General features: G+C 39.5%; 1 protein-coding gene across 10 annotated transcripts in view; it reads right to left on the bottom strand.

Annotated features, from left to right (window-relative positions):
* Positions 1 to 21,939, bottom strand: part of SPAG9 (sperm associated antigen 9) — a 149,585-nt gene extending 127,646 nt beyond the window's left edge. For 7 of the 10 annotated variants that reach the window (XM_043962937.1, XM_043962931.1, XM_043962938.1 and 4 more), the window contains exon 1: positions 21,499 to 21,938. In XM_043962937.1, coding sequence (XP_043818872.1) covers positions 21,499 to 21,801 — 303 coding nt within the window. In that variant the 5' untranslated portion in view covers positions 21,802 to 21,938. Of the gene's footprint in view, positions 1 to 21,498 lie in introns of all 10 variants that reach the window. The other 3 variants (XM_043962930.1, XM_043962934.1, XM_043962933.1) reach the window with 1 other exon arrangement.
* Between the last annotated feature and the right edge of the window lie 415 nt (positions 21,940 to 22,354).

Raw genomic sequence — 22,354 nt, 5'->3', positions numbered from 1 at the left:
GAGCAGTCATGGAGGACGAGTCATTTGACCTTTCTGGTCAAGTTTCTGTATCTGTTAAAAATTAAAAGGTTGATAAAAATTTCCATACTCTTTGACCCAGAGATTCTGCTATTAGGCATGTACCCCAAGGAAGTCAATGATAAGAAAAAAGTCCTCAAATGCGACAAAATATTTATAGCAGCACTTTTTTCAGTAGCAAAGAACTGGAAACAAAGTAGATGCCCATGTATTGGCTAAGCAAATTATAATACATGACCATAATGGACTAATTCTGTGTGGGATGTATATGATAAATACAGAGAAGCATGGAAATATTTACATGACCTGATGCAGAAGCAAATGAGCAGAACCAAGAAAACAATATGCACAATGACTATAACAATGTAAATGCAGAGAACCACCACAAAAACCAAAAGTCAATATTGTAAATTACAAAGAACAATCATGGCCCCAAAGAAGAGATATGAGAAGATACTCCCAATGCATTCCTTTGCAGAGGTGGGAAGTCCACAAGTGTGAGACACTCCATATATTATCAGACTTTTCCAATGTGTGTTATCAGTTTTGTTGAATTTTTTCTTATCTTTTTTCTTTTTAAACTTTATCTGATATGATCTATGGCTAGGGGAAGAGTTCATGATCAGTGATGGGATAGGATATAAAGAATGAAAGATGATAAAATAGATCATTTTGAGTACATAGAATTAAAAAAGGTTTGTACTAAATTGTAACTAAAATCAGAAGAGAAATGAATTAAGTAGGGGAAAAATCTTTGTAACAAGTTTCTGATAAAGGTCTCAGTGCTATAACAAAGAATTGATTCAAATGTAAATAAACAAATAGATACCTGTTTCATGACATGACAGACACTCTAGGAGGGCAAAGAAGAGGTATACTGGGGAAAATTCAAGCAATATAAAAAAACAAAAGCTATTAGAAAAAATATTTTTAAAAAATTGTTTGAACAACATGATATCTAAAGTCCTATTCAGATCCAAAATCCCACAATTACATGAAATTCACTCTAGACAAAGCAATAATTGGTGTTAATGACCATGAGAAAAAAGCCCAACTATGTTCAATATATACTGGTATATGAGCTAGAATGTACCATTGTAAAGTTATGAAATATTCCCAACAAAACCAATCAAAATAAAATTTTGGTACATAATCTTCAGTAACTTGGAAAATGCAGGCATGAAGAAATGACCATTTTTGAAATGCACTGGAAAACTGACATTTTGCATACTATGGCTTCAAAAACAGAGCTCTGGCTAAAATAATCCACAAAGAATAGAGAGTTTCCATCATTGTGGAATCATCAACCCCAAATTGTTTCCTGAATATCTACTATCATGTTATAGGTGCACTGAAGCACTATGTACATTCTTACCTAATAACCAAAAATACAAAAAGAAAACTTATGTGAATGACAGGTCCATTTCTGCTTGAGAAAAAAGTCATTTGTCTTTAAGTTATGGACTTATATCAAGATATTCTTTAGAAGCAATGGCATAGAAAAAAAAGATTACTTCAGCACCAAGTACAGGACACAAAGCCATATTTAAAGTGAAGTGACAAATAGCAAAATATACTCATGGAAAAATTAATAAAAGTGGTAAGAAAGCATAGAACTATGAGAAAAAAGAAACCAACAATCAGTGAAGGTAAACAACATAACTCAGACACAAATGATTAAGCAACCAAGTCGGAATTACATTAATGCAGACACGTAAAGTGTGAGAAGGCCCCATGTTTAAAAACACACGCAACACAATTTTAGTTCTAGTTTACTGTAGTTCATGCACATAACAGAGTAAACTAAGAACCAAAACAATACACATGCAAAGAAATGCAAAAAAAAAAAAAGAAAGAAAAAGAAAACAATACACATAAGGACAACAAGGTAAATGAACAAGAAAAATCAGAACAGAAAGTTGGTTAATTAAAATGACCAAGTTTGACTCTAAAACAGGAGAACGTATCTCACTTCCTTCTTTGCAAAGATGGGGGACTATATTGGCCAGTGTACACCACCACATGTATTGCTTCACTGATCTGTTATCTCTTCCCACCCCCACCTCCAGTCCCCACTTTTTTTTTTTATTGAATAAAATGGCTCTCTGGTAAAGGAGGGATATTTGGAAAGGAAGGCAATTTACACACAAATCAATATTTTAAAAGTTTAATTTTTTAAAATATTAATACATATGATTAGCTTTCTTTTGCCAATGAGTAAATAAAAGAATGGTAAGTTTGCATGGCAAATCATTTGATATAATTTTTGATGTTTTAGCTGAGATTTTATGGAAGCTCTTTTTTGCTTAATAAATGGTTTTGATTGGGAGTTTGATTCTGTTATTGTTCTGAGGATTTTGCTAGGATTATCTTTTTGGTTCTGATTCACATGTCTGAATACACATATCTGTTAGTGGAAGCTTTAACAACATTTACCAATTAAATTTATCAATTAACAAAGAAAATGAGTCTTCAGCATATAAGTAAAAACATACAAAAACATTCAAATAAAACATTGATATGCACACAACTTAATTTTTCCTGATTATGAAATAAGAACAAAGTCACTAAAAGTGTTAACTAATTATCAGTTTGTTCAAGTGGGTATCCTAGTGCTCTTGCTTTATTTAACAAGGAGATAACTACATTTATAAAAGCTAAACACATTTTCTGTAACCTTAAGCAAAGGTCCTAGCTACCTGAAGATACTAAGTGCTACTCAGCAATGGGATTAGTTAATTAAACAATCATTTATTAAGCACCTACTATATGCCAAGAATTGTACTAGGCACAGGAGGTACAATCACATAAATTAAAAGTACTTGTCCTCAAAGAAGGCAAATCTACAATGGTAATTCTCTATAAATTGGAGGGTGCATTAAAGAAAACATGAGAACCATAGAGAGCAGCACAGCTATTCAGCATACTTGTAGCCACTGCCTGCCTATGCTGCTCTTTCCCCAGCCTACTACCAAAGACCAAGCAGTTAGAAGGACATGCAAGTAACCTTCCTCCACCTAGCCCTACACCCAATCCTCTGGACTCTACCTTCACCAGAAGTAGCAGTGCGTACATCCTAAGTCCCTTGGAAGGACAAAAAAGTTTTTTTATACTAGATTAAAAATTATTTATTTCTTTATTTCTTTGTTTAATTTCCATTTTTGTGTTTTATAATGCACAGATATATCAAACTTGTGCCCTACAAAACTCAAAAAAGTATAAATTAAACTTGAGATTAAAATGTAATTTGGGGGGACAACCAAGTGGCGCAGTGGATAGAGCATTGGCCCTGAATTCAGGAGGACCTGAGTTCAAATCGGGCCTCAGACACTTAACACGTACTAGCTGTGTGACCCTGGGCAAGTCACTTAACCCCAATTGCCTCGCCCCAAAAAAATGTAATTGAGAAATGTTTAACAAAATAAATAATATAATACAAATTTGGCTTTCTAAATCCATATAGTTTTTGGTTTTCTAAGTCAATATGTGGCTGTTTCTATATGAGTTTGATACAATGGATGTACATAATATAGCACAATTGTACATGTATAATTATAAATAGGCACTTATTGAATTGTGTGCTCAAAAACTTTTTACCAATGAGTGCTATAGGGGGAAACAACATGTTCACATAAAAGTCTAAGTAAAAGAAACATAATGCAAGGCAGAACCAAGACAGAGAAGTAGGAAGTAGTTCAGCGAATCTCCCCCACTTCCCACCAAAAAAAAAAAATTCTTCCAAATAGATCCAGAAAATGTACCAGATCAAATGTTGATGGGGAAATCCAAGAAGTCAGTGGGTCATTTTTCCACCCCAGAGCAGCATAAAAAAGCAGACAGAGCTCTGTGGACTGTGGGGAAGGATTACAGCCAGGAGCACTATGCAAGCTTTGTGAAGCAGTCCAGTGCCCAAGGAGAGGCCATGCACCAGGGCAAGAAGAGGTCCCAAACCCAGTCTAGTCCACTAGAATGGAAAGAGGTGCCAACTGGCAGCTTTGTCACTTACTACACAATTCCAGGTCATACACAGATTCAAGGTGTCCTGAAGAGAAAACCTACAGGTCTTCTAGAGGGTGCTTTCCAGAGTAAGAAATGGTCTCAAGGTCCATGCAATGTATCAAAAAATTAGCAAATCCAGAAGCAAGGGACAGCAATGTGGCTCAAACCCCAGAAGAAGAGAAGGGTCTCAGTTTAGCTTCTACCCCTGTCTAAAGTTAGTAAAGAAAGAACTCTAAGGATGTACAAAAATATTTATAGTTACTTTTGAGATGGCAAAGAATGGGAAACCAAGGTGGGGTATCCCTAAATTGGGGATGGATGAACAAATTATGGCATACGGGTATGATAGAATACTATTGTGCTTTTTTTTTAATCATAAAAGTATTTTTATTTTTTTCCAGTTACAAGTAGAGATCATTTAACATTTGTTTTCATTAAGATTTCCAGTTTCAAATTTTTCTCCCTCCCTCCCCCCTCCCCAAGACAGCAAGTAATCTGATATAGGTTATATATGTACAATCACATTAAACCTATTTCTTCATTAGTCATGCTGAGAAAGAAGAATCAGAGCAAAAAGGAAAAACCTCAAAAAGGAAAACAACAACAAAAACAATGGAAATAGTATGGTTCAATCTGCATCTAGATTCCACAGTTCTTTTTTTTTCTGGATTTGGAGAGCATTTTCCATTATGAGTCCTTTGGAACTATCTTGGACCACTGTATTGCTGAGAAGAGTCATGTTTATCACAGTTGATCAACATACATTGTTGTTGATACTGTGTACAATGTTCTCCTGGTTCTGCTCATCTCACTCAGCATCAGTTCATGTAAGTCCTTCCAGGTTTCTCTGAAAACGCCTGCTCATTGTTTCTTACAGCACAATAGTAGAACACTATTGTGCTTTAAAAAATGATGAAGGAAATGGTTTCAAAATAACCTGGGGAAACTTCTATGATGGGACAGAAAAGTTTACAGAACCAAGAGAACAAGTGATAGAATAACAAGACTGATGACCAACCACGATTCCAGAGGACTAAAGATGAAACATGCTACCCACCTCCTGATAGAGAGGTGAACAAGAGTGTAGAATGAATCATATTTTTTGGACAAGACCAGTGCAGAAATTTTTTTTGCTTAACTATACATGTTTTGGCTTGTTTAAATTAATAACTAAAAGTTATGTTCTGCATGAAAAAATTAAGTATAACCAAAGTACATATAAAATAAATACAAAGAGGGGCAGCTAGGTGGCACAGTGGATAAAGCACTGGCCTTGGATTCAGGAGAACCTGAGTTCAAATCCAGCCTCAGACATGTGACACTAGCTGTGTGACCCTGGGCAAGTCACTTAACCCTCATTGCCGTGCCATAAATAAATAGAGAGATAGATAGATAAATGAATGAATGAATCAATAAATCCATAAATAAATCAATAAATAGGGGCGGCTAGGTGGCTCAGTGGATAAAGCACTGGCCCTAAATTCAGGAGGACCTAAGTTCAAATCTGGCCTCAGACACTTGACACTTACTAGCTGTGTGACCCTGGGCAAGTCACTTAACCCCCCATTGCCCCGCAAAAACAAACAAACAAGCAAACAAACAAAATCAATAAATAAATAAGTACAAGGACATAAGGTGAGCAACAGCACAAGGTAATGGATACAGAGCTGGTCTCAATCAAAAAGATCTAGACTCTTAACCCTGGAAAAGTTGCTTAACCTCTCAGGGCCTCAGACAAATCTCTAAAACTACAAATTACAGAGAAGGTGCTGATCTGTATTGCCAAGCAAGAGATCTCATTTATTAAGATGAATTATTTGTTTGAGCTTTAAAGATAACAAGCATAATGATAATGGGTAATGCAGTAAAGGGGTAGACTTCTATATGCACATCCAACACACTTACACACATATCAATGACAAACATTTATTAAGCACTTACCATGTGCCAGGCACTGTGCTAAGTGCTGGGTAGGAGTTTACAATCTGGGAGGTGGGGCGGGAGAGGACAAACATATTTACAAACAAGATCTGCACGGGATAGAAAATAATTAGCACGTACATGTATAACCCAAATCTGATTGCTTGCCACCTCGAGGAGGGGGGTAAAAATTGGAACTCAAAACTATAAATAAAAATATCTGTTAAAATCAAAACAAATAAATAAATAGCAGGGGAAGGTTAAATTAAGAATTAAGAGGGGCTGGGGAAGTCTTCCCACAGAAGGAAGGATTTTTTTTTTTTAATTAATAAAGTATTTTTTTTCCGTTACATGTAAAGATAGTTCTCAACCTTTGTTTATACAAGCTTTACAATTTCAGATTTTTCTCCCTCCCTCCCCTCCCTCCCCCCTCCCCTAGACAGCAGGTAATCTGATATAGGTTTTATATCTATCTATCTATCTATCTATCTATACACACACACACACACACACACACACACACACACACACACCCAAAACAAAAGAAATAGTATGGTTCAATCAACATCTATATTCCACAGTTCTTTTTTTTTTTCCCCTTGGATTTGGAGATCCTCTTCTATCATGAGTTCCCTGGAATTCTTCTGTACCATTGCATTGGTGAGAAGAATATAGTGCATCACAGTAGATCAACACTCAATGTTGATGATACTGTGTACAATGTTCTTCTGGTTCTGCTCATCTCACTCATCATCAGCCCACGCAAGACCCTCCAGGTTTCTCTGAACTCCTCCTGCTCATCGTTTCTTATAGCACAATAGTATTCCATTGTATTCATATAACACAACTTGTCCAGCCATTCCCCAATTGATGGGCACCCCCTCAACTTCCAATTCTTTGCCACCACGTAAAGAGCAGCTATAAATATTTTTGTACATGTGGGTCCCTTTCCCCCTTCCATGATCTCTTTGGGAAAAAGACCCAAAAGTGGTATTGCTGGGCCAAAGGGTATGCACAGCTTTATCGCCCTTTGGGCATAATTCCAAATTGCTCTCCAGAATGGTTGGATCAGTTCACAGCTCCACCAACAATGGATTAGTGTTCCAATTTTCCCACAGCTTCTCCAACATTTATTATTTTCCTTTTTTATCATTTTAGCCAATCTGATAGGTGTCAGGTGGTACCTCAGAGTTGTTTTAATTTGCATCTCTCTAATCATTAGAGATTTAGAGCATTTTTTCATATGGGAATAGCTTTGGTTTCTTCATCAGAAAACTGCCTGTTCATATCCTTTGACCATTTCTCAACTGGGGAATGACTTGGGTTCTTATAAATTTGATTTAGTTCCCTATATATTTTAGAGATGAGGCCTTTATCAGAAGTACTGGCCTCAAAAATTGTTTCCCAGCTTTCTGCCTCCCTTCTAATTTTGGATGCATTGCTTCTGTTTGTACAAAAATTGTTTAATTTAATGTAATCAAAATCATCCACTCTGCATTTTATAATGCTCTATCTCTTGTTTGGTCAAAAACTGTTTTCCTTTCCAAAGATCTGATAGGTAGACTATTCTTTTCTCTCCTAATTTACCTATGGTATCACCTCTTATGTCTAAATCGTGTATCCATTTTGACCTTATTTTAGTATAAGGTGTAAGATGTTGGTCTATGCCTAATTTCTGCCATACTATCTTCCAGTTTTCCCAACAGTTTTTGTCAAATACTGAGTTCCTATCCCAGAAGCTAGAGTCTTTGGGTTTATCAAACACTACATTACTAGTGTCATTTACTACTGCATTTCCTGAGCCTAGCCTATTCCATTGATCTACCACTCTATTTTTCAGCCAGTACCAGATAGTTTTGATGACTGCCGCTTTATAGTAGAGCTCCAAGTTTGGTACCGCTAACCCACCTAGAAGGAAGGATTTTAGTTGGGTTATTAAGTCAGGAAAACCAGTAAGGTGGAAGTGAGGAAAGAGAGCATTCCAGGCATGGGGGAAAAGAGATGATGCCCAGAGCCAAGAGATGGAATGTCTTGGTGGTGGTAGAATAGCAAAAGGGCCAGTGTCACTGGATCAAAAAGTAGATGCTGGGTAGTAAAGTGTGAGAAACAGAAAATTAGGAGAAGGCTAGATTATGAAGGGCTTTGAATGCCAAACAAAGGTTTTTATATTTGAGCCTGAAGGCAATAGGCAGCCACTTGAGTTTATTGAATGGGGGGGGGGGGGGAGAAGAGCTAGATGGCCCAGTGGATAAAGCACCAGCCCTGGATTCAGGAGGACCTGAGTTCAAATCCGGCCTCAAACACTTAACACTTACTAGCTGTGTGACCCTGGGCAAATCACTTAACCTTCCTTGCCCGGCAAAAACAAAACAAAAACAAACAAAGGAGGTAGAAGTTTTGGCCCCTCACTTTAGGAAAATCACTTTAGTGGCTAAATGAAGGATGAATTAAAGCGGGGACTTAAAGCAGGTAGACCCACCGGCAGGCTATAGTAATAGTACAGGTACGAGGTAAAGAGGACCTGCACAAAAGTGATGGCACAGTCAAAGGAGAGGATGGGCCAAGAGATATTGAAAAGGTGAAATCGACCTAAATTGTGAGCAAGAACTGAGAGTTTGATGTTGCCCTCAATAGAAAAAGACAAGGTAGGAGGCAGGGAGAGGGTTTAGGAGGAAAGATAATGAGTTCTGACAGGGACTTGTTGAATTTAAAATGTCTACTGGACATCCAGTTCCAAATATCTAAAATGCAGTTGGAGATGTGAAATCAGAGATCACCTCTGCTGACCAGGGCAGGAAAGGCAGATTTGAGAATCATCTGTATAAAGATGATCATTAAATCCACAGGAGCTAGTGAGATCACCAAATGAAGTAGGATACAGGGGGAAGAGAAGAGGGCCCAGTGTGGGACAGCTGGAGGGTATGATCTGGATAAGGACCCAGCAAAAGAAACTGAGAATCAGGGGCACCTAGATGGCACAATGGATAGAGCACCGGCCCTGGAGTCAGGAGGACCTGAGTTCAAATCCGGCCTCAAACACTTAACACTTACTAGCTGTGTGACCCTGGGCAAGTCACTTAACCCCAACTGCCTCACCAAAAAAAAACAAAAAAGACTACTACCTAAAAGAAACTGAGAACCACCCAGACAGGTAGGAGAAGAATCATGAGAGAGTGATGTCCTGAAAACCTAGGAAGAAGAGAGCATTAAGGGAGAGAAAGTGATCAAATGTCAAAGGATGTAGAGAGGTCAAATAAAATGAGTATTGAGAAAAGCCCATTGGATTTGGCAAGTATGAAATCACTGGTAACTAACTTTAGAGAGAGCCGTTTTTGTGGAATAAAGGTAAGAATATCATTTGTAAGGAATTAAAAGAGAGTGAGAGGAGAGAAAGTGGAGTCACCTATTGTAGATTGCTCTTTCAAGGACTTTAGCCACAAAGGGCAGAAGAGATATATAGGAAGACAGTGGAGATGGATCAGTTTAGAGGTTTTTTTCAGAATTAGGGACACAGGCATGTTTATAGGCAGCAGATAAAATGAAAATAAATTAAAGAGTGGGGATGAAAGAGGGGACAATCTGTTGGAGGAAACAGGAAGAAAGGGGATCACCTGAACAGGTAGAGGAGGTTAGCACTAGTAAGGAATTAGGCTACTTCATCATGTGAAACAGGCAGCAGAATGTGGCAGAAGGAATATGTGATATAAGGATGAGAAAGTCAGAGCTAAAGGAAAATGGTTTCAACTGTTTTCTGTAAAATGTGTGTGTACATGTGCATATACCCTTCACCTGAGTAAATAATAAAAGCTCACATTTATAAAGCATTTTTAAATTTGCTATTTATTGGTTATATAAACATTATTATTGCCATTTTACAGATAAGGAAACTGAAGCTCACAGAGGTAAAGGGATTTGCCCAAGGTTACACAGTAAAATAAAATGTCAGAGGCAAGATTCAAATCCATGTCTTTCTAGGATAACAAATTTAAAGTTAGAAGAGGGTTGTGCATTCATTTATTTAAGCAATGTCTTCATTTTATAGACAAGGCTCAGAGATGCTAAATGATTTTGCCCAGTGTCACACTGATATATTACACAGCAGAACCAGAATTTGAACTCAGGTCCACTGACTCCAGATGTGACTCTCTTTTTATATACCATAAGAACTTTTAAATTCATATCAATCTAGTTATAACTATATCTTGGTCATGCAACCAATTCAAAATTCACCAAAATATATCATTATATAACCCAGCTTTCTAGCTTCTACAGAACAGAATGGCAGACTGCTAAAATCTGGAGAGACTCTATCTATAACATACCCCTAATATACAAGTTGAAAGAAGGGGAGGGGAGGGGAGAAGAAGGAAGGTTAATCTGGCATGACCTGTTCAAGTTAAAATTCAGCATGTTTTCCAAAATAGCATTAAAATAATCTTAGATTTTTATACATGGCAGTTTCATCTGAACAATTCTTGAGGATGAATGCAGTGATAACAAAGAAAAACCAACATTTCAAGAAAAACTGGAGTATAATGTTTGTATTCCCATTTACATGACCTTACACAGATAAAATTCTATAACTCTTCTCAAGATCTACAGTACTAATTGGACAGCACATTACCAGTCAGAAATAAGATGTGCTGGAAGAAAGCATCCAACTGAGGAAAGAATCACTATCTCAATTACAAAAGTTTACACAATCTAAATATGCTCTGATAGGAGGGGAAAAAGGAGATATATAAAGTTTAACAGCAATTTCAAACCTATTTTTTCAGATCATTTCAAGAGAATATCTCTATAATTTAAATTCCTCAGTAGGAAAAATAGCTTAAGAGCAAGCAATCACTCTTTCCAAATGGGAGGTAGATTTTCAATCCACTTATACTGTTTTCAACCATTTTTTAATTTCACACTAACTCATCTATAGAATTAATTATCTTTTTGCAGAGGTTGGGGTGTCTATTGGGTATGAAACCTTGGATACATCAGACTTTTCTACATCTTGTTAGTTTTCCTGAACTTTTTTTTTACTTTTTTCTTTTTTTTAATCATAAAAGTTATTTTATTATTTTCCAGTTACATGTAAAGAGTTTTCAACATTTGTTTTCATAAGATTTTGAGTTCCAAATTTTTCTCCCTCCTTCCCTTCCCTCCCCCTTCTCCAAGACAGCAATTTGATATAGGTTATATATATATATATGTACAATGACGTTAAACATATTCCTGCATTAGCCATATTATGAAAGAAGAATCAAAACAAGGGAAAAAACCAAAAAAAGAAAAAAAAAAAAAGGAAAAAAACAGCCAAAAAGTAGAAACAGTATGGTTCAATCTGTATTCAGAATCCACAGTTCTTTTCTCTGTATGTGGAGAACATTTTCTATCATGAGTTTCTATCATGACATTTTTCTTTTCTTATAAGAGATAGATGGGAAGGAAAGGATATGTTAGTAAATGTGCATAATGTAATAAGAGAAGATAACAAGAATAATTAATTTTTTTAAAATAATAAAAGGTCACTAAAAATAAATAAATAAAAGGACTGACTTAGTAATAGAAACGGGGTGAGGCCTGAAATCAGAATGTCTATTAAACAGGGCTGGAGTATGGGACAGGACTATCTGCCCAAGCAAGGGTAGGGAAAGGGTAGGGAAGCTGGGGCCTATATCCAGATTATGAGGGTAAGGTAAATCCAAAAATAATGTGCTTAGTTACATACTTGGAAATTAATAAAATTCTGGCATCCAAAGGGATGGGGAAGACAAGATGTCTTTAGTTCATAGCTGCAGAGGAAAGACCTTCACTCTATTTGCAGAAGTGGCAGCTGGGAAATCATGGGAACCCGTTCTGGCAGTACTAGAGGTAAAGGTAGGACAGCAGCAATGGTAGCTGGGGCAGTAGGAAGTAGAGGTCCCCAGGTTCCAATGCCGATTATTCCCCTCCTGCTCCAGGTGTTGACAAGCTGCTTGGGATCAGTTACAACAATGATCCAGGCACCTCTAGAAGCTACTCTGGCACCAGTGGGAACCCCTCCCCACCCAGCCCCAATCCCCAGATATGCACAACCTACCCCTAGATGACCTGGCAAAAATGGCAGGTACCCCTAGTGAAAGGGTTGATATGGATGTGTTTGAAACACATTTTGTAACTGGCTATCTTAGAGAAGATATGGGACCCCTTTCTGGTTGGTTGGTTGGTCCCACAAGACCCATCCCAATAGATCATCTCATATTAAGAACTTGTAAAGAATTGTTATTTAAGGTTTTTATGCCTTGGCACGCAAACCAAACGGTGCTCCACCCACTGGATGTAGCCGTTGCCATGGCGCTGGCACCTTATGTCATCACCACTTGTGGAGGGCCTACATGGGCCTGGCAAGATTATAATGATTGGAAGCCTTGTGAGGGCAGTCATGTGACTGTCAGAGCGGCCAGTCAATCGGCTGGGGTTTGGGGGTTTTCTGGGATTGAGGGAGGAGAATTTGCCATTCTAGCTGGACACTGGAAGGCGACAGGAGCTCTGCTGTGTATTCTCAGCTGATTCCTGGGCGGTGGTATTTCTTCAGATTGTATAATTTCCCTTTCCCCATTTTATTTCCTTTCCCTTGAGGCTACTGATCCTGTTTGTGTTTTTTTTTTTTAAGTTCGTTCTTGTTAAAATAAATCCTATTTTGTTTTTTTTTTTGTTTTTTTTTGTTTTTGTTTTTTAGTGAGGCAATTGGGGTTAAGTGACTTTCCCAGGGTCACACAGCTAGTAAGTGTCAAGTGTCTGAGGCCGGATTTGAACTCAGGTCCTCCTGACTCCAGGGCCGGTGCTCTATCCACTGCGCCACCTAGCTGCCCCAATCCTATTTTGTTTTGAAGGAGGCTGCCGGTCTCCTTCCTTGCCCCAATATTGTGGCGAGCCGCTTAGCTAACACTCCCCAATTAAAAATTGGTCCCCAGAAACTCTAACATCAGCAAATGCCTCTTGACTTCAGGTATACAAATATATAGATGTCAGAAAACCCAGCAAAGCAAGAGAAGGGTCAAGGGTCCTACTAAATAAATACTGATATGCTTGACATTTACATTTTTTTCAGGATTTTAAGCTTTATGTTTTGTTGGAACAGAAAATGGTCATATATGAAAGCACAGATCTATATTATGTACAACTTATCATATACACACACACACACACACATATATATATATATGAAATACACTTAGTTCCTAAGCTGACCTGCTTGTCTGGATCGCCTTCTGGACTTCTCTGTTCTTGTCTGTGCATTTCGTTAAAAGCTTCATTGTGTATCTTAACTTTTCTTTCAGGGAAGGGTGTTGGAGGAAATGAAGCAGAATCTCTAGCTTCCTCCCTCTCCCCAACATTTAAATTTAATAGTAAATACAGCTTCATATACAAACACTATTTATTTAATATATATTTGTTTATTAGCATTTAGAAGATCTTTCTACGAACCCTTAGGCTTGAATGAGTGGCACACCACTTCTGAAAGTTTGCTGATCTCTGTTCTAGTGTAACCAAATGAGAATTAACCAGTCACAGATGAGTCAAGTCAGCACTTAGACAAAACATCTGGTAAACAGCTGCTAAAGGTGTAATAGGAAATACTGCTATTGGTACCTTAAATGATGGCAACCTTTCCTACAAGTCAGAACATAAATAATAATTCATAATCATAATGAAAATAGTACTGTGTCATCTCATTCAGTCAATAAAGCACCTGTGCTAAGTACTGAGAACAAATGAAAGCAGAAATTATGTCCCTTTCCTCAAAGAGCTCACATTCTAATGGGAGAGAAACACACAACATACAAGTCATATAGAGAAACAAACAGAAAGTAGTATCAGAGTGAAGGGGGGGAGGACCAGGAAAGTTCTCTTGCAGAAAGTAAGGACAGGAGTCTTAAAAGAGACTAGGAGGGGGCAGCTAGGTGGCACAGTGGATAAAGCCCTGGCCCTGGATTCAGGAGGGCCTGAGTTCAAATTCAACTCAGACACCTTGACACTTACTAGCTGTGTGACCCTGGGCAAGTCACTTAACGCTCATTGCCCTGCCCCCCCCCAAAAAAAATAATAGGAAGCAGAGTTGAGGAAGAGAGAATCCCAAACTTAAGAGACATCCAGTTGCAAATGCAAACAAAATTGAAAGACTACAACGCCCCACAATAAGAACAGCAAAAAAGCCAGCGCTACTGAATTGTTCAAGTACTTCCAAGGGGAGTAAACAGAAAACTGGAAAGGAAGGAGCCAAGTTGTAAATGCCAAGCTGAGCAGTTTCTATTTGAACCTGCAGGTCACTCTTGATGACATGGTCAGATCTGTGCTTTAGGAAAAATCACTTTGGCAACTGAATGGAGGATGAATTGAAGTAGGAAAAAAAAATTTGAGGCAGGGAAGCAAACCTGAAACCTACAGCAACAGTCCAAGAGAGAGGTGATGAGGAACTACACCAGGTTGACACAGCTGTTGGAGTATAAAGAAGGAGATTTGTATAAGAGCTTGTGAAGGTAAAAACAGTAAGACTTGGCAATAGTAGGTTAAGTGGAATGAATATGAAAGAGGAGTCAAGGACAACACCATTTCAAGCCTAATACTATATATACAGAGTTTGGGTCCTCCTAAATGAAAATCTAATGGCATTTTTGCTGAAAGGTTGTATAGATTTGAAAGTTTAAAGTTCAAATCCTTCAAGTTACAGATAAGGTAAACTAAAGCCTAGAAATAGGAAGATATGAAGTGACTTGCCCAATTTCACACAAGTAATGAATAAGCAGCAGAAGCAAGATTTAGGTTTAGGTCATCTGTCTCCAAATCTAGTGCTCTGTGGTATTCAAGTTAAATGATTATATACTATTGGTCTAAAATACCAAATCTCCATTAGATAATATGTTCACTTCCTCCCTTCAGCTATTATCTCATGTTAATTGAATGAAATGTACATGGAACTCTTAAATAACTTATTTAGGATTCTATTAGTTAAAAAAAAATTATCCAGAAAATTATAATTAAATGCACAAGTAGTACTGGTTAACATCTAGATCCAAAGGGAGAGGTCGGTTTGTTTGGTTTTTTTTTTAAAGGCAGGAAAATAAAGGAGTATTAATGTAATTCTTGTCTTCACCAAATTTCACTTTATACTGAAAAAGTGTTCAGTGGATAAAGCACTGGCCTTGGATTCAGGAGGACCTGAGTTCAAATCCAGCTTCAGACACTTGACACTTAACTAGCTGTGTGACCCTGGGCAAGTCACTTAACCCTCACTGCCCTGAAAAAGAAAAAAAACCCAAAAAACAAAAAAAAGGGTTCAAAATATCTATGATGATTTCATGCTACATATTATAAACCTACTCTTTCATTAGAATAAAATCAGAGAAAAAGTCCATAAAAAGATGCCCCTTTTTAAAGAATCTGTCAAAACCCCACATCTTCCAAAGGTCTAAAGGAAAAATTCAAGCAAAATATGTCACAATAAGGAGCTATGACAAAGTTAAAAATGCAAAGCAATCCTCTACTAATGTCCTACTATGATGCCTCAGAGTTCTCAAACGTCTGCAATTAGAGCACATATGCTCTGCCAGTTCCTACACCAAGCTGAAAACACTCTGGCCCAGAACTAAGCATAAGCCATGTCAATTACCCAAGGAGCTAGATAAATTCTGAGAGGCTCAGCATGAGAAAGCTGGCTACCAGGTGATGAATTCTTTTGGTCAGCTCAAAAGATAGCATATTGGGACCCAGTAAGGCTTTGATATGCTTTCTTTTAGTATGAATATATAATGCTAATTTATTGTAATTTTATATACACATACATGTATGTATATATCCATCTATAAGAGTATATAGATATATCTATCATAGTCTCTCCAGACTTGTGATTTTATCAGGCTAGCCTTCAGTCCAATATAGCACACTACATGTTAACTCCATGTGGGTATGACATAAAATAAAGGGAGAGAAACATATCAAGGAAGACTTGGGATGGGGGGGAGAGTCAACTTTTATAATCACTAAATGGAAATTAATTTTCCAATGTAATAATTATTTGCAGAACATCTTACTTAAAACATGGATTTTGAAGCTTCATGCAAGTGATCTAGGGAAAACACAGCGTTTATCACATATACTAATCTGTTTAAATCACCAATGTTTACCATCTGAACCACTCATTTGGATACCTTGATAGAGGTAGCAGCTCTGTCAGATAAAGTTTTTTTTTTAGGACTCCATCTCATATTTTGCAACAAGAATCTGCTATAGGTATTAATCTCTACTACTGTCATTGTTCATGTATATAATATTTATGCAGAATCACATAATTTAAGATTGAAATCAGACCTTACAGAACAAAAGGAATTCCCATGACAATAATATGGGACGAGTAGTTTTATGCAAACTTTGTTTGAAGACCCTTTAAAGAAGGGAAATTCATCACCCTGATGCCATGATGATGATCCTGTGACCTCCCCAGGCAGCCTATTCCGATTATGTACAGCTCTAGTTGTTACCAAGTATTTCCTCACATCAAGCTACATTTATTTGCTTCTTTGCAAACTACTACCTGGTCAAATGGAGCAAGTTTAATCCCGCATTAACCTGATAGCTGGAGACAGCTCTTATTCCTTCCCATATATCCACTCAGGTCTTCTCCAGGCTAAAACTTCCAAGTTCCTTTAGCCAACGCTTCGAAGAAGTCATAGACTCAAGAGTCTTTACCATCATCCTAAGTGCCCTCTTCTGCATTTCCTCCAGTTTATTCATGAACTTAATATGTGACATCCAGAACTGAACACAATATTCCAAATATAGTCTGAGCAGCGCAGAATATGAAGGAATTACTGTCACATTTATGTTTTTAATGACTCAAAAAAATTTTAAATAAAAATCAACTCCCTTAATTAATAGCTTTCTATTTAAAAAAACATTCATCAATTCGTTTGAAGTACTAGAAGAGCAAAAAACAAAGGGTTTCAAGTTCTGCTTTCCAGTACAATTGCCTTATTTCTCCCACATTCATACTCATCCAAAGCAGAGAAACTTATTCAAGTCAGTATACAGAATAACAATTGTTAGTTACTATTTTAGATCAAGCTCTTATTCCTTGAAGAAAATAATTTTTTAAAAAAATTTGCAGGTAATCTCTTACCACTACATTCAATCCCACAGAATGTAATCTTTAAAATAAAGCTATAAAACAGGAAGTAGTCACAACAATATAAATTTAGGATTCTACCTCTCTTCCAGAGCCTAAAACTCTTCAAAATTACTTCTCCATGGATGTTTTCATTATTATTATAAGCACCTAAGAATATTTACTCAGTAAGACCAGTGATATGAAGCAAGACTGAATTCCTACAACTACAAGGAAGCCAAATTTTCAGGTAGTACAAGGAACCTTAACGCTTTTCTAAAACAAATGATTCAAAAATTCCTGAAGTTTTCTGTGAAAAAGAATTAAAAGATTAACTCTGAACCTTGAAATTAGGATTTTGAATGATAAGAATCTGTAAATAAGCTCCTTTACAATTTTCAAGACCAATCATTACAAAAGGGAATTAGGCCCACTTGAATTTAAAAATAAGAACAAAGGCCAGAAAATTTTCAAATACCAAGTCAAACTATTATTGCAATAAAATATATTTCCCAATATCTTGCTAAGTAAGAAACCATGAAAGAAGTTCTAACAATCTGACTCATTCATGAAACATTATTGGGTCCTACTGACCAAAGAGAAGCAGGCAATTCAGAGCCAGGATATCTAAACTTGAACAATATCTGATACTTAGTGAGTCAATGACCCTAGACAAGTCACTTGGCCTTTCTGTGTTTCCATTTCTTTATCTGTAATAAGAGGTAATCAAGAAAACTAATTGTAAATCTTAAAGTGCTATACATAAAATCTGAACTATTATTATTGACGCTTATGTGTACTAAGAAACTAAATGATAATAATGACTGACATTTATATATAGCATCAGCAAGGCAGTTATTTTACTTGAGGCTCCCTTAAGGAAGGTATGACAGGTATTTTAATACCTACTTTACTGCCTTGGAGAGGTTAAGTGACTTGCATAAAGCAAATACGGGTCAGAAGCAGGAATTTGAGAGCATGTCTCCCAGACTCCAAGTTCATCAATCTTTCCACTCAACCACACTATCCGATATAATAAACAAAGTACTTTCCCTCAGGAACACAAACATTATCTCTACTGTACAAGTAAGAAAACTGAGACTCAGATAGGCAAAATGACAAGTCTGTGTGATGAGGCCAGAAGCCAGGCCAGCATTTGGGAATTCAGTAAGGTACCGAATACACTGTGTACTCTCAGGTGGAATAAAGGTGCCATGCTGAAGTCAACCTGAGACATTCTTAGTAGCACAATACCCTGACCTGAATCCTGTAAGTACTGATACAGCATTGCCTTGGAAACGTACAGAATTTACCCCTCCATGCTGGCCCACTATGTGTACACTCCTGTGGCAGAAGGTACAGATACAAGAACACAAACACCACACAACACTTCCTTCAAGGCACTCACATTCTGGAATAGAGGGGGAAAGCATGGTTGAGGTGATACAACATATAAACAAAAAGATAGGCATATGCATGATTGTTATTTAAGAGGGATAACATTATCAACCGGCAAAGGATTTCCTACAGATTGTGGCCCATGAACAGAATGTTGACGGGATCTTAGGAAATGACAGAAAGGAGAGTTCATTACTGGAAGAGGGGGCAGCCTGTGCAAAGGCCCTGAGGTTGAGAGATGGGCAAGCTAAACGCCAGAGAAGATGGTGTGAGTACTGTGAAGGGGTATAACATGAAACTTACGTGGAAAGGTATGCTGAGGCCAGATTGTGATGGACTTTAAATGCAAACTAAGAGGTCAGCATTAATCCTAGAGGCAGTAAAGTGTCACAGAAGTTTCTTAGGAAGGAATGATGTAGTTTGGAGAATGAGATCCTGAAGTCCTAAGTAGGAGGCAGAAGAGAAGTGTTAAGGGCCCTGGATTCGATTCATTGTGGAGGTAGAATCAAACACAATCTTGCTTCAGGACTGGAAATTAGTTCAGTTGAATATTTTATCAATGTGCACTGCTCTGAGGCCACTCAGAACACATGTGCTCAGAGATTCTCAAAGCAGGGGTACTATGCATTTCTTTTTCCAATTATAAAGTATAAAGCTGATTACTAATTATTGACAGACTCTCTTACTGAACAAACTAGTAAAAAAAAAAGTTTCAGTGAGGAATGAGCCTACATAAAATTTTGTTTTGGATCCCTGCATCTATTCCCTAGATTAACTGGGGTGAGCTAGGTTTCTAAGAAGAAAGTGGAACATTGCTGAGTTCACATAGGGAAGCAGGTAGACCCCCACTTCTTCCTCTTCTCCTTGTGTTATTCTTATGTGGCTCAATGGATAGAGCCACAAGGCCTGGAGTCAGGAAGACCCGAGTCCAAAATTCATCTTCAGATACTTACTAGTTATGTGACCCTGGGCAAGTCACTTAGCCTCTAACTGCTTTAATCCACTGAAGAAGGAAACGGCAAACCACTCCAGTATCTTTACCAAAAAACCTCCAAGGACAGTATAGTCCACGAGGTCACAAAGAGTCGGACATGAATAACAAACACTGTGGGAAACCTGAGGCTAAAGGGAGCAGTTTGCACAGGATGTAGGTCCTCAACAGTGCTTCTATAAACAGACAGCCTCCAGAAAGTTGACACTTTCCTTTCAAGCCCTGGCTAGGGACCTAGATATACAGTGTGGACTCTGAAATCTTCCTCTTTACTGACTTCACCCCCTCCCTAAGACTTACCCAGCTCCCCTCTCCACCCCCTTCCCCACAACCCCCAGGAAGACCTGGGGTACCAATTCTCTAGATAGTGGCAACTAAGCCTTTTGACATTTGCAGAATTCTTTCCTTGTTTGATTTCATTATACCTGCCTTTCCTTCTCCCCCACCCCAATATAATAGGTGATATTCTTATTTTAAAAATTAAAGTGAACCAAGATTAATCTGGTTTTGATATATTCATCACACTCCTTGAAATTAATGTATCAAAACCAAAACTGGAAATAAATGCTCCCGGTAAGTACAACAAGAAGTTTAACCTAATCTGACCTGGTGCAAATTACAGGGGAACAAGGACGCATTCATTATACATCTGAAGATAGGAAATGGGTCATAAATCAGATTTCATCTCAAAGAATCTTAGAAATTATTTTCATAAATTCAAAACTTACTGAAATTCAGTTATTCATTGTTGAAGGTTCATAGAACTAAGTAGGAAGCATAGAAGAACAGCTGAGATCTATGTACACATTCTCACAAAGTAGGTAGTACAAGTATTATCATCCCCATTTAACAAATGAGGAAGTTGAGGCTCAGAAAGGTTCAGACTAGCCAATGGTCAACATAGTTGTTAAATATTCAATGCAAGATTCAAAGACTTGTAAAGTGAATCAACAGTGGGACAAAAAGTCAGAGGTCGCTGACACTACAGCTCAACCCCTGGAGAAGCCACTTAGTCTCTCTGCGTCTCAGTTCCCTCCTCTGAAAAATGAGAGGGTTGGCTTAGCATCTCTAAGGTCCTTTCCAGTCCTAAATGTGTTACCTCAGGAGTCGGGCCTAGGATTCCCAATCTAGGGTTCTGTGCTCCTTCAAGTCAGCTAAATTCCCAAAAGCAAGAAGCCTTCCCAGTCCTCCTGATAATCTTAATGCCTTCCCTCAGACTTCCCCGAATTTACTCTGTATATATCTTGTTTGTACATAGTTGTTTGCATGTTGTTTACTCCATTAGACTGGGGCGGGGGCAGTTTTGTTGTTGTCTTTCTTTGTAATGCCAGGGCCTGGCACACAGCAGACACTTAATAAATGCTGGTTCTTGCTAACATCACTTCAGCTTTCCTCTTAAGTTACACAAAGGTTCAGGTAGCCAGATCCACAGGAAAAACTGAAGTCTGCAAAAGGAAACGGGGCAGAAAAGAGGAGGGTCTCTCTCTTCCTTCCTGCCCCCGCCCCCCTTGCTCTGGCCCAGCTCTCCCCTCTCCTCCCCTTCCCTTCCTCCAGCTTTTCCGAATTCACAACAGGTGAAGGAGGGAACTGTCCAAGGTTATCTACCTGACTCAGGGGCGTAGAGAGGCCTAATACAACAGCACTGAGGGCTCTAGTGGACGGGACCAACAACTCCTAGGAGTTTCAAAAAAAAAAAAAGACTTCACTCGAAGGCATTTATTATGCTGACCGAGTGCCAGACGCTGCACGAAAAAACAAAACCAGCTCCCTCCTCACTCCTCGGGGTGGAAACTTGAACCACGAGCAAGGCCCTAGATGAGCAGGGGGAGCCCGACTGGAAAGCGGGCGCTTGCCCTGGGAAGGCAGGCAGGCAGTGCGGGGCGGGCTGAGCCAGAGCTCGCTGGGGGCGAGAAGGGCGGGCGTCTTTGGCCTGGCTGCGGCTGGCGGGCGGCCGGGTGCTCCGCTCCGCTCCCCTCCTCCCCGCGGCCCTCGCCTCGCCTCGCCCCGTGGGTCGGTCCCTCCCTCCCAGCTCGCTTACCTCCTCGGCGTGCTTGCGCAGCGCCTTCTCGCGCTCGTACTGGGTGATGAGCTGCTCGTTGTCGTCCCGCAGCAGCTCGAGCTCCACCTGGTGCTCCTGGTCCTGCGCGAACACCGAGTCCAGGTTCTCAAGCACCGCCACCACCAGCGGCATCAGCTCCTTCACCACCTCCTCATCGTAGCGCCCGATGAGGCGCTCGAACTCGCGGTAGATGGAGCCCGCCAGGCCGGACACCCGCTCCGACATCACGGCCCCGGAGCCGCCGGGCTCCTCTTGGTACACCACGCCGTCTTCCAGCTCCATGGTGCCGGCGCGGCCCAGCCCGGCTCCGGGGAGACCTCACGGGCCCGGCAGGGGAGGGGAGAGGGGGAGGAAGGGAGGGAGGGAAGCCCGCTCGCCCCAACTGCCACCCGCCGCCACCGCCGCAGCGCCGCCAACTGCCCAAGCTGTCCAGCCAGCGGCACGGCGCCCGCGTCACCGGCGGAGGGCGGGGCTCCGGGAAGCCGCGTCACCGGCGGAGGGCGGGGCTCCGGCCGGCCGGCGCGAGGTGGGGCTTTCCCGGGAGGCGAAAGGGGGCGGGGCGAAGATGGCCTTATGTCATCGGTAATGCGAAGGAAGGAGGAGGGACTGCATGAGGGAGGAACGTCCTAAATCTTCCTCTCTCCCCCCGCCCCCATCCGGGGTCGGGGGCACGTGGGGTGGAAGCCATCCAGGACTTGGACGGGTGCAAAGGTCTGCAGAAGAGGAATCGTACGACAGGGCTTGCGGGCGGGACTTGATGGAGGGGGCGTGGCTTACGCAGAGGGAGGGCTTATCAAGGAAGGTCGGGGAAATTCCATTTGGAAAGGAGAGGGGC

This window comes from Dromiciops gliroides, chromosome 4 (genome assembly GCF_019393635.1).
Source record: "Dromiciops gliroides isolate mDroGli1 chromosome 4, mDroGli1.pri, whole genome shotgun sequence".
In the NCBI taxonomy this organism is placed as follows: domain Eukaryota; kingdom Metazoa; phylum Chordata; class Mammalia; order Microbiotheria; family Microbiotheriidae; genus Dromiciops; species Dromiciops gliroides.
This window is presented reverse-complemented; position numbering and strand designations above follow the sequence as displayed.